The 13,047-nt window shown below is 46.1% G+C and overlaps 1 protein-coding gene across 3 annotated transcripts in view; it reads right to left on the bottom strand.

Annotated features, from left to right (window-relative positions):
• Nucleotides 1-2,360: 2,360 nt before the first annotated feature.
• Nucleotides 2,361-13,047, bottom strand: part of cry-dash (cryptochrome DASH) — a 56,547-nt gene continuing 45,860 nt past the window's right edge. For 2 of the 3 annotated variants that reach the window (XM_065006857.1, XM_065006858.1), the window contains exons 11-13: nucleotides 9,076-9,195; nucleotides 4,859-5,035; nucleotides 2,361-3,199 (exon numbers count right to left, since the gene is read on the bottom strand). In XM_065006857.1, coding sequence (XP_064862929.1) covers nucleotides 3,092-3,199; nucleotides 4,859-5,035; nucleotides 9,076-9,195 — 405 coding nt within the window. In that variant the 3' untranslated portion in view covers nucleotides 2,361-3,091. The remainder of the gene's footprint in view (nucleotides 3,200-4,858; nucleotides 5,036-9,075; nucleotides 9,196-13,047) is intronic. The other variant, XM_065006859.1, reaches the window with a different exon arrangement.

Here is a 13,047-nt window from a genome sequence, read left to right on the forward strand (position 1 = left end):
AACATGGTCTGGTTGTCAATTTCTCAAAGTTGGGGTTTTATTCAGGAGTTGCAGAAAAGGGCCTGTCCCAGGATGCCCAACCCTAACTGGGCTCAGGGGCGGCCCTCTGATTTAATTAAACTCAAAAGGGAATTGGAGTTTCCTTCATTAAACAGTCCAAAATCACATTGTAAAATTGTGTAAACAGTATCATACTCACTCATTCATCTTATACAACAATTAGATGTAAACCTCATGGATGTTGTGTTGTAGATATGTGGCAGTGGAGTATGGGCCTGAGGGCACACAGTGTGTTATGAAATCTGTAAGGAATGTATTGTAATGTTTTAAAAATGGTATAACTGCCTTCATTTTGCTGGACCCCAGGAAGAGTAGCTGCTGCCATGGTAGGAACTAATGGGGATCAATAATAAACCCCAGGAAGAGTAGCTGCTGCCTTGGTAGGAACTAATGGGGATCAATAATAAACCCCAGGAAGAGTAGCTGCTGCCTTGGTAGGAACTAATGGGGATCCATAATAAACCCCAGGAAGAGTAGCTGCTGCCTTGGTAGGAACTAATGGGGATCAATAATAAACCCCAGGAGGAGTAGCTGCTGCCTTGGCTGGAACTAATGGGGATCCATAACAAACCCCAGGAAGAGTAGCTGCTGCCTTGTCAGGAACTAATGGGGATCAATAATAAACCCCAGGAAGAGTAGCTGCTGCCTTGGCAGGAACTAATGGGGATCCATAATAAACCCCAGGAAGAGTAGCTGCTGCCATGGTAGGAACTAATGGGGATCAATAATAAACCCCAGGAAGAGTAGCTGCTGCCTTGGTAGGAACTAATGGGGATCAATAATAAACCCCAGGAAGAGTAGCTGCTGCCTTGGTAGGAACTAATGGGGATCCATAATAAACCCCAGGAAGAGTAGCTGCTGCCTTGGTAGGAACTAATGGGGATCAATAATAAACCCCAGGAGGAGTAGCTGCTGCCTTGGCTGGAACTAATGGGGATCCATAACAAACCCCAGGAAGAGTAGCTGCTGCCTTGTCAGGAACTAATGGGGATCAATAATAAACCCCAGGAAGAGTAGCTGCTGCCTTGGCAGGAACTAATGGGGATCCATAATAAACCCCAGGAAGAGTAGCTGCTGCCATGGTAGGAACTAATGGGGATCAATAATAAACCCCAGGAAGAGTAGCTGCTGCCTTGGTAGGAACTAATGGGGATCAATAATAAACCCCAGGAAGAGTAGCTGCTGCCTTGGTAGGAACTAATGGGGATCCATAATAAACCCCAGGAAGAGTAGCTGCTGCCTTGGTAGGAACTAATGGGGATCAATAATAAACCCCAGGAGGAGTAGCTGCTGCCTTGGCTGGAACTAATGGGGATCCATAACAAACCCCAGGAAGAGTAGCTGCTGCCTTGTCAGGAACTAATGGGGATCAATAATAAACCCCAGGAAGAGTAGCTGCTGCCTTGGCAGGAACTAATGGGGATACATAATAAACCCCAGGAAGAGTAGCTGCTGCCTTGGCAGGAACTAATGGGGATACATAATAAACCCCAGGAAGAGTAGCTGCTGCCTTGGCAGGAACTAATGGGGATACATAATAAACCCCAGGAAGAGTAGCTGCTGCCTTGGTAGGAACTAATGGGGATCAATAATAAACCCCAGGAGGAGTAGCTGCTGCCTTGGCTGGAACTAATGGGGATCCATAACAAACCCCAGGAAGAGTAGCTGCTGCCTTGTCAGGAACTAATGGGGATCAATAATAAACCCCAGGAAGAGTAGCTGCTGCCTTGGCAGGAACTAATGGGGATACATAATAAACCCCAGGAAGAGTAGCTGCTGCCTTGGCAGGAACTAATGGGGATACATAATAAACCCCAGGAAGAGTAGCTGCTGCCTTGGCAGGAACTAATGGGGATACATAATAAACCCCAGGAAGAGTAGCTGCTGCCTTGACAGGAACTAATGGGGATCAATAATAAACCCCAGGAAGAGTAGCTGCTGCCTTGGCAGGAACTAATGGGGATACATAATAAACCCCAGGAAGAGTAGCTGCTGCCTTGGCAGGAACTAATGGGGATACATAATAAACCCCAGGAAGAGTAGCTGCTGCCTTGGCAGGAACTAATGGGGATACATAATAAACCCCAGGCAGAGTAGCTGCCTGCAGGAACTTGATCAGGAATAAACCCCAGGAAGAGATCCTTGATAGGAACTAATGGGGATCCATAATAAACCCCAGGAAGAGTAGCTGCTGCCTTGGCAGGAACTAATGGGGATCCATAATAAACCCCAGGAAGAGTAGCTGCTGCCTTGACAGGAACTAATGGGGATACATAATAAATACAAATAGGAAACATTACGACCAGCATGAACATGTTTATTATGAACTATTATAAAGATATGGCTGCTTTTGTAGAGAGTAAAAAACAACCAATACAGGTACTACCTCAAATGGTTCTGTGATGTAACAAGTCAATAGAAATGGATAAAACATATGAAACAAATGAAACATAAAAACAGTGGCAATATAAGACAGAAACAAAAGAGTTGTCTGTATCACCCCACCCACTCAGCAGCACCTTCTCAAAACCATATGTCACACACCCATCCACCCGTATAAAGCGGGGATGGGTCAAACCATCCACCCATATAAAGCGGGGATGGGTCAAACCATCCACCCGTATAAAGCGGGGGATGGGTCAAACCATCCACCCATATAAAGCGGGGATGGGTCAAACCATCCACCCGTATAAAGCGGGGGATGGGTCAAACCATCCACCCGTATAAAGCGGGGATGGGTCAAACCATCCACCCGTATAAAGCGGGGATGGGTCAAACCATCCACCCATATAAAGCGGGGATGGGTCAAACCATCCACCCATATAAAGCGGGGATGGGTCAAACCATCCACCTGTATAAAGCGGGGATGGGTCAAACCATCCACCCATATAAAGCGGGGATGGGTCAAACCATCCACCCATATAAAGCGGGGATGGGTCAAACCATCCACCCATATAAAGCGGGGATGGGTCAAACCATTTCCTTGCGGAAGCCCAACAGTTCTTTCAGTCTTTTCAGTCAGTCTGCTCCATCAGAAGTTCTTGCTCTTGGAGAAGTAGAAGTCTATTCCTCTGTCCTTGTGTTGTTTAGGGGTGTGGGATGGACCAGTCTTTCCTCTGGCCGAGGGCCCAGCACCAGTCTGCAGAAGACTTTACATTTAGAACCAGAACCTTGAAATTGATGTGTCACGAGAGAATAGTCTTGAAGTACCTTTTTTATAAAGACAGGTTCACATAACAAATGTCTCAGGAGACAACGACTGTGAAGTGACATTTTTGGGACAGGTTGTTAGCACAAAAACAAATTAATTAATCAATTAAATTATTCTTATGACCATTTGGGTCCTTTGAATATTATATAAAGGGCATTCGGAAAGTATTCAGACCCCTTGACTTTTTCCACATTTTGTTACATTACAGCCTTTCCTCATCAAGCTACACACAATACCCCATGATTACAAAGTAAAAACTGGTCTTTAGACATTTTGCCAATTTACTAAAAACAAAAATTGGGGAGAAAAAAAGGAAAAGTAAGGCTCTCCCATCTCCACAGAGGAACTCTGGAGCTCTGTCAGAGAGACCATCGGGTTCTTGGTCACCTCCCTGACCAAGGCCCTTCTCACCCGATTGTACATTAATCATAACCGGTAGAGCCATTCTAGAAACGTAGATCTATATACACCACTAAATATCTGATCATAACCGGTAGAGCCAATCTAGAAACGTAGATCTATATACACCACTAAATATCTGATCATAACCGGTAGAGCCATTCTAGAAATGTAGATCTATATACACCACTAAATATCTGATCATAACCGGTAGAGCCATTCTAGAAATGTAGATCTACATACACCACTAAATATCTGATCATAACCGGTAGAGCCATTCTAGAAACGTAGATCTATATACACCACTAAATATCTGATCATAACCGGTAGAGCCAATCTAGAAACGTAGATCTATATACACCACTAAATATCTGATCATAACCGGTAGAGCCATTCTAGAAATGTAGATCTATATACACCACTAAATATCTGATCATAACCGGTAGAGCCATTCTAGAAACGTAGATCTATATACACCACTAAATATCTGATCATAACCGGTAGAGCCAATCTACATACACCACTAAATATCTGATCATAACCGGTAGAGCCATTCTAGAAATGTAGATCTATATACACCACTAAATATCTGATCATAACCGGTAGAGCCATTCTAGAAATGTAGATCTACATACACCACTAAATATCTGATCATAACCGGTAGAGCTATTCTAGAAACGTAGATCTATATACACCACTAAATATCTGATCATAACCGGTAGAGCCATTCTAGAAACGTAGATCTATATACACCACTAAATATCTGATCATAACCGGTAGAGCCATTCTAGAAACGTAGATCTATATACACCACTAAATATCTGATCATAACCGGTAGAGCCATTCTAGAAACGTAGATCTATATACACCACTAAATATCTGATCATAACCAGTAGAGCCATTCTAGAAACGTAGATCTATATACACCACTAAATATCTGATCATAACCGGTAGAGCCATTCTAGAAACATAGATCTATATACACCACTAAATATCTGATCATAACCGGTAGAGCCAATCTACATACACCACTAAATATCTGATCATAACCGGTAGAGCCATTCTAGAAACGTAGATCTATATACACCACTAAATATCTGATGATAACCGGTAGAGCCATTCTAGAAATGTAGATCTACATACACCACTTCCTTTTTCTATGAAATTCACATCTTTAACAACACCCACCGGCTTCTTGTTGGTGTGGCGACTCCATTCTGGCGCCATGACAATGGGGGAAGGGTATGTGTCGTTGAGGGACACCCGTGCGTGAGACAGGGAGGCGGAGCTAAGGGTCCATGGTGCGTGGACCTCCCCCCCTCTGATCCCCTTGAGCTCTGGGATCCAGTGTCTAATATAGTCCCCCTGAAGAGGAGAGACAATCACTAGTTATTACAAACCTAGTGTCTAACATAGTGTCCTTGAAGAGGAGAGACAATCACTAGTTATTACAAACCTAGTGTCTAACATAGTGTCCTTGAAGAGGAGAGACAATCACTAGTTATTACAAACCTAGTGTCTAACATAGTGTCCCTGAAGAGGAGAGACAATCACTAGTTATTACAAAAGTCTTGAGATTGTTAAAGAAACTAACGCATAAAAGGATAGAACAGTGTGTGTGTATTAATAAGAGGCCTGTTCTAACTGTTCTGTGTGTGTAGCAGGACCCCATGATTTTTTTATTTGACCTTTATTTAACTAGGCAAGTCAGTTAAGAACAAATTCTTATTTTCAATGACGGCCTAGGAACAGTGGGTTAACTGCCTTGTTCAGGAGCAGAACGACAGACTTGTACCTTGTCAGCTCGGGGAATTGAACTTGCAACCTTTAGTCCAACGCGCTAATCACTAGGCTACCCTGCTGCCCTGGTCGCTTACCCAAGAGCTGACAGAAAATAACCGGTTCCTCTTCACTTAACTGGAGACAAAGTGTTATATTCTGCACACCAGTGATAGAGCTGTTATGTTTGGAGCCTGTTTCTGGGTGAAAGGTTCACGTTGTGTGTGTGTGTGTGTGTGTGTGTGTGTGTGTGTGTGTAGAACATACAGTTGAAGTCAGAGGTTTACCTACACCTAAATACATTTAAACTCAGGTTTCACAATTTCTGACATTTAATCCAAGTAAAAATTCCCCGTCTTATGTCAGGAAGGATCACCACTATATTTTAAGAATGTGAAATGTCAGAATAAAAGTTGAGATAATGATTTATTTCAGCTTTTATTTCTTTCATCACATTCCCAGTGGGTCAGAAAGTTACATACACTCAATTAGTATTTGGTAGTATTGCCTTTAAATTATTTAACTTGGGTCAAAAGTTTCAGGTAGCCTTCCACAAGCTTCCTACAATAAGTTGTGTGAATTTTGGCCAGAGGTGGTGTAACTATGTCAAGTTTGTAGGCCTCCTTGCTCACACAAGCTTTTTCAGTTCTGCCCACACATTTTCTATAGGATTGAGGTCAGGGCTTTGTGATGGCCACTCCAATACCTTGACTTTGTTGTCCTTAAGCAAATTTGCCACAACAATGGAAGTATGCTTGGGGTCATTGTTCATTTGGAAGACCCATTTGCGACCAAGCTTTAACTTCCTGATTGATGTCTTGGGATATTGCTTCAATATATCCACATAATTTTCCTCCCTCATGATGCCATCTATTTTGTGAAGTGCACCAGTCCCTCCTGCAGCAAAGCAACCCCACAACATGATGCTGCCACCCCCGTGCTTCACGGTTGGGATGGTGTTCTTCAGCTTGCAAACCTCCCCCTTTTTCCTCCAAACATAACGATGGTCATTATGGCCAAACAGTTCTATTTTTGTTTCATCAGACCAGAGGACATTTCTCCAAAAAGTACAATCTTTGTCTCCATGTGCAGTTGCAAACCATAATCTGGCTATTTGATGGCGGTTTTGGAGCAGTGGCTTCTTCCTTGCTGAGCGGCCTTTCAGGTTATGTCCATATAGGACTCGTTTTACTGTGGATATACAGTGGGGCAAAAAAGTATTTAGTCAGCCACCAATTGTGCAAGTTCTCCCACTTAAAAAGATGAGAGAGGCCTGTAATTTTCATCATAGGTACACTTCAACTATGACAGACAAAATGAGAAAAAAAATCCAGAAAATCACATTGTAGGACTTTTAATGAATTTATTTGCAAATTATGGTGGAAAATAAGTATTTGGTCAATAACAAAAGTTTATCTCAATACTTTGTTATATACCCTCTGTTGGCAATGACAGAGGTCAAACGTTTTCTGTAAGTATTCACAAGGTTTTCACACACTGTTGCTGGTATTTTGGCCCATTCCTCCATGCAGATCTCCTCCAGAGCAGTGATGTTTTGGGGCTGTTGCTGGGCAACACGGACTTTCAACTCCCTCCAAAGATTTTCTATGGGGTTGAGATCTGGAGACTGGCTAGGCCACTCCAGGACCTTGAAATGCTTCTTACAAAGCCACTCCTTTGTTGCCCGGGCGGTGTTTTTTGGGATCATTGTCATGCTGAAAGGCATTGTTCACCAAACTGTTCCTGGGTGTTTGGGAGAAGTTGCTCTCGGGGGATGTGTTGGTACCATTATTTATTCATGGCTGTGTTCTTAGGCAAAATTGTGAGTGAGCCCACTCCCTTGGCTGAGAAGCAACCCACACATGAATGGTCTCAGGATGCTTTACTGTTGGCATGACACAGGACTGATGGTAGCGCTCACCTTGTCTTCTCCGGACAAGCTTTTTTCCGGATGCCCCAAACAATCGGAAAGGGGATTCATCAGAGAAAATGACTATACCCCAGTCCTCAGCAGTCCGATCCCTGTACATTTACAGAATATCAGTCTGTCCCTGATGTTTTTCCTGGAGATAAGTGGCTTCTTTGCTGCCCTTCTTGACACCAGGCCATCCTCCAAAAGTCTTCGCCTCACTGTGCATGCAGATGCACTCACACCTGCCTGCTGCCATTCCTGAGCAAGCTCTGTACTGGTGGTGCCCCGATCCCGCAGCTGAATCAACTTTAGGAGACGGTCCTACTTGCTGGACTTTCTTGGGCGCCCTGAAGTCTTCTTCAGAACAATTGAACCGCTCTCCTTGAAGTTCTTGATGATCCGATAAATGGTTGATTTAGGTTCAATATTACTGGCAGCAATATCCTTGCCTGTTGTCGCCCTTTTTGTGCAAAGCAATGATGACGGCACGTGTTTCCTTGCAGGTAACCATGGATGACAGAGGAAGAACAATGATTCCAAGCACCACCCTCCTTTTGAAGCTTCCAGTCTGGTATTCGAACTCAATCAGCATGACAGAGTGATCTCCAGCCTTGTCCTCGTCAACACTCACACCTGTGTTAACGAGAGAATCACTGACATGATGTCAGCTGGTCCTTTTGTGGCAGGGCTGAAATGCAGTGGAAATGTTTTTGGCGGATTGCCATCATACAAACTGAGGCAGCAGACTTCGTGAAAATTAATATTTGTGTCATTCAAGACTTTTGGCCACGACTGTACATCATTTGGGCCGACAGTGAAAGGTGCTTGCTTGCCCATCTTGGGGGAACCGTTGAGCTACTGTTAGAGGAAGTATGTCTGGAGTGACTTCCTGTCACCTTGGCACCTATTGTCCTCACTCAGTTGTGACAGACTGAGACAACCTTTTCATTATAGTCTGTACCCCGTAACACAGTTTTGTCTCTCCTCCTGTACGCACACATGCATAAGATAGCTAGAGTATATAAGGCTTACGTACTCTTTGTACAGGAGGCTCTCACTTCATTTCACCTGCGTGGGTGGTGCGCCCTCCTCCTAATTATAATACTTTGATTGATTATTGAGTATGCCTCTCCTCATTATTAGTTTAAGGTAGAATTTCCACCACAAGAGACAATCGCTTATTACAAACCAGTGTCTAATATGGTCTCCTATCCTCTTCAAGGGGACAATCACTAGTTATTACAAACCAGTGTCTAATATGGTCTCCTATCCTCTTCAAGGGGACAATCACTAGTTATTACAAACCAGTGTCTAATATGGTCTCCTATCCTCTTCAAGGGGACAATCACTAGTTATTACAAACCAGTGTCTAACATGGTCTCCTATCCTCTTCAAGGGGACAATCACTAGTTATTACAAACCAGTGTCTAACATGGTCTCCTATCCTCTTCAAGGGGACAATCACTAGTTATTACAAACCAGTGTCTAACATGGTCTCCTATCCTCTTCAAGGGGACAATCACTAGTTATTACAAACCAGTGTCTAATATGGTCTCCTATCCTCTTCAAGGGGACAATCACTAGTTATTACAAACAGTTTCTCAAAGTTGCCATAGCAGAAACTTTCTGGGTAATTGTATGGTATATTGCTATAGTATCCTCCTCCCTTTATGTGTTAACCCCAACAGTGTTTATTGGTCAGACTGAAACATACGTTGATGTCGTAGTCGAGTCCTTGTTTGATCATGTTGAACTTCCTGTTTTCTCTCGGGTCATTTCCTATTCCCGCGCTGTATAGCCAGTTACCGTAGTTACTGCTCACGTCATGGTCCACCTGGAAGTAGAGAGATGGAACTGATTGGTCAGACCTCCGGTTACTGTCCACTACTGGTCTCCTAACCAGCCTGGTGTGACCTGAAACCATTCAATAGGTCATACATTCATCTAAATAAAAGCCTTAGGATTTTAGTTCCATGTTGCCCAGGCTGGGTCTAGTTCCCATCTGTCCTATCACAGGCTGGGTCTAGTTCCCATCTGTCCTATCACAGGCTGGGTCTAGTTCCCATCTGTCCTATCACAGGCTGGGTCTAGTTCCCATCTGTCCTATCACAGGCTGGGTCTAGTTCCCATCTGTCCTATCACAGGCTGGGTCTAGTTCCCATCTGTCCTATCACAGGCTGGGTCTAGTTCCCATCTGTCCTATCACAGGCTGGGTCTAGTTCCCATCTGTCCTATCACAGGCTGGGTCTAGTTCCCATCTGTCCTATCACAGGCTGGGTCTAGTTCCCATCTGTCCTATCACAGGCTGGGTCTAGTTCCCATCTGTCCTATCACAGGCTGGGTCTAGTTCCCATCTGTCCTATCACAGGCTGGGTCTAGTTCCCATCTGTCCTATCACAGGCTGGGTCTAGTTCCCATCTGTCCTATCACAGGCTGGGTCTAGTTCCCATCTGCCCTATCACAGGCTGGGTCTAGTTCCCATCTGCCCTATCACAGGCTGGGTCTAGTTCCCATCTGTCCTATCACAGGCTGGGTCTAGTTCCCATCTGTCCTATCACAGGCTGGGTCTAGTTCCCATCTGTCCTATCACAGGCTGGGTCTAGTTCCCATCTGTCCTATCACAGGCTGGGTCTAGTTCCCATCTGTCCTATCACAGGCTGGGTCTAGTTCCCATCTGTCCTATCACAGGCTGGGTCTAGTTCCCATCTGTCCTATCACAGGCTGGGTCTAGTTCCCATCTGTCCTATCACAGGCTGGGTCTAGTTCCCATCTGTCCTATCACAGGCTGTCCAGTTCCCATCTGTCCTATCACAGGCTGGGTCTAGTTCCCATCTGTCCTATCACAGGCTGGGTCTAGTTCCCATCTGTCCTATCACAGGCTGGGTCTAGTTCCCATCTGTCCTATCACAGGCTGGGTCTAGTTCCCATCTGTCCTATCACAGGCTGGGTCTAGTTCCCATCTGTCCTATCACAGGCTGGGTCTAGTTCCCATCTGTCCTATCACAGGCTGGGTCTAGTTCCCATCTGTCCTATCACAGGCTGGGTCTAGTTCCCATCTGTCCTATCACAGGCTGGGTCTAGTTCCCATCTGTCCTATCACAGGCTGGGTCTAGTTCCCATCTGTCCTATCACAGGCTGGGTCTAGTTCCCATCTGTCCTATCACAGGCTGGGTCTAGTTCCCATCTGTCCTATCACAGGCTGGGTCTAGTTCCCATCTGTCCTATCACAGGCTGGGTCTAGTTCCCATGGATACATCTGTCCTATCACAGGCTGGGTCTAGTTCCCATCTGTCCTATCACAGGCTGGGTCTAGTTCCCATCTGTCCTATCACAGGCTGGGTCTAGTTCCCATCTGTCCTATCACAGGCTGGGTCTAGTTCCCACCACCTGATACATCTGTCCTATCACAGGCTGGGTCTAGTTCCCATCTGCCCTATCACAGGCTGGGTCTAGTTCCCATCTGTCCTATCACAGGCTGGGTCTAGTTCCCATCTGTCCTATCACAGGCTGGGTCTAGTTCCCACCACCTTGGATACATCTGTCCTATCACAGGCTGGGTCTAGTTCCCATCTGTCCTATCACAGGCTGGGTCTAGTTCCCATCTGTCCTATCACAGGCTGGGTCTAGTTCCCATCTGTCCTATCACAGGCTGGGTCTAGTTCCCATCTGCCCTATCACAGGCTGGGTCTAGTTCCTTGGATACATCTGTCCTATCACAGGCTGGGTCTAGTTCCCATCATGTCCTATCACAGGCTGGGTCTAGTTCCCATCTGTCCTATCACAGGCTGGGTCTAGTTCCCATCTGTCCTATCACAGGCTGGGTCTAGTTTGGATACATCTGTCCTATCACAGGCTGGGTCTAGTTCCCACCACCTGGATACATCTGCCCTATCACAGGCTGGGTCTAGTTCCCATCTGTCCTATCACAGGCTGGGTCTAGTTCCCATCTGTCCTATCACAGGCTGGGTCTAGTTCCCATCTGTCCTATCACAGGCTGGGTCTAGTTCCCATCTGTCCTATCACAGGCTGGGTCTAGTTCCCACCACCTTGGATACATCTGTCCTATCACAGGCTGGGTCTAGTTCCCATCTGTCCTATCACAGGCTGGGTCTAGTTCCCACCACCTTGGATACATCTGTCCTACCACAGGCTGGGTCTAGTTCCCACCATACATCTGTCCTATCACAGGCTGGGTCTAGTTCCCACCACCTTGGATACATCTGTCCTATCACAGGCTGGGTCTAGTTCCCATCTGTCCTATCACAGGCTGGGTCTAGTTCCCATCTGTCCTATCACAGGCTGGGTCTAGTTCCCACCACCTTGGATACATCTGTCCTATCACAGGCTGGGTCTAGTTCCCATCTGCCCTATCACAGGCTGGGTCTAGTTCCCATCTGTCCTATCACAGGCTGGGTCTAGTTCCCACCACCTTGATACATCTGTCCTATCACAGGCTGGGTCTAGTTCCCATCTGTCCTATCACAGGCTGGGTCTAGTTCCCACCACCTTGGATACATCTGTCCTATCACAGGCTGGGTCTAGTTCCCATCTGTCCTATCACAGGCTGGGTCTAGTTCCCATCTGTCCTATCACAGGCTGGGTCTAGTTCCCATCTGTCCTATCACAGGCTGGGTCTAGTTCCCATCTGTCCTATCACAGGCTGGGTCTAGTTCCCATCTGTCCTATCACAGGCTGGTCTAGTTCCCACCACCTTGGATACATCTGTCCTATCACAGGCTGGGTCTAGTTCCCACCACCTTGGATACATCTGTCCTATCACAGGCTGGGTCTAGTTCCCATCTGTCCTATCACAGGCTGGGTCTATTTCCCATCTGTCCTATCACAGGCTGGGTCTAGTTCCCATCACCTTGGATACATCTGTCCTATCACAGGCTGGGTCTAGTTCACATCTGTCCTATCACAGGCTGGGTCTAGTTCCCATCACCTTGGATACATCTGTCCTATCACAGGCTGGGTCTAGTTCCCATCACCTTGGATACATCTGTCCTATCACAGGCTGGGTCTAGTTCCCATCTGTCCTATCACAGGCTGGGTCTAGTTCCCATCTGTCCTATCACAGGCTGGGTCTAGTTCCCATCTGTCCTATCACAGGCTGGGTCTAGTTCCCACCACCTTGGATACATCTGTCCTATCACAGGCTGGGTCTAGTTCCCATCTGTCCTATCACAGGCTGGGTCTAGTTCCCATCTGTCCTATCACAGGCTGGGTCTAGTTCCCATCTGTCCTATCACAGGCTGGGTCTAGTTCCCACCACCTTGGATACATCTGTCCTATCACAGGCTGGGTCTAGTTCCCACCACCTTGGATACATCTGTCCTATCACAGGCTGGGTCTAGTTCCCATCTGTCCTATCACAGGCTGGGTCTAGTTCCCATCACCTTGGATACATCTGTCCTATCACAGGCTGGGTCTAGTTCCCATCACCTTGGATACATCTGTCCTATCACAGGCTGGGTCTAGTTCCCATCTGTCCTATCACAGGCTGGGTCTAGTTCCCACCACCTTGGATACATCTGTCCTATCACAGGCTGGGTCTAGTTCCCATCACCTTGGATACATCTGTCCTATCACAGGCTGGGTCTAGTTCCCACCACCTTGGATACATCTGTCCTATCACAGGCTGGGTCTAGTTCCCACCACCTTGGATACATCTGTCCTATCACAG

The sequence above is a fragment of the Oncorhynchus nerka genome, linkage group LG22 (assembly GCF_034236695.1).
Source record: "Oncorhynchus nerka isolate Pitt River linkage group LG22, Oner_Uvic_2.0, whole genome shotgun sequence".
NCBI classification, from domain to species: Eukaryota; Metazoa; Chordata; class Actinopteri; order Salmoniformes; family Salmonidae; genus Oncorhynchus; species Oncorhynchus nerka.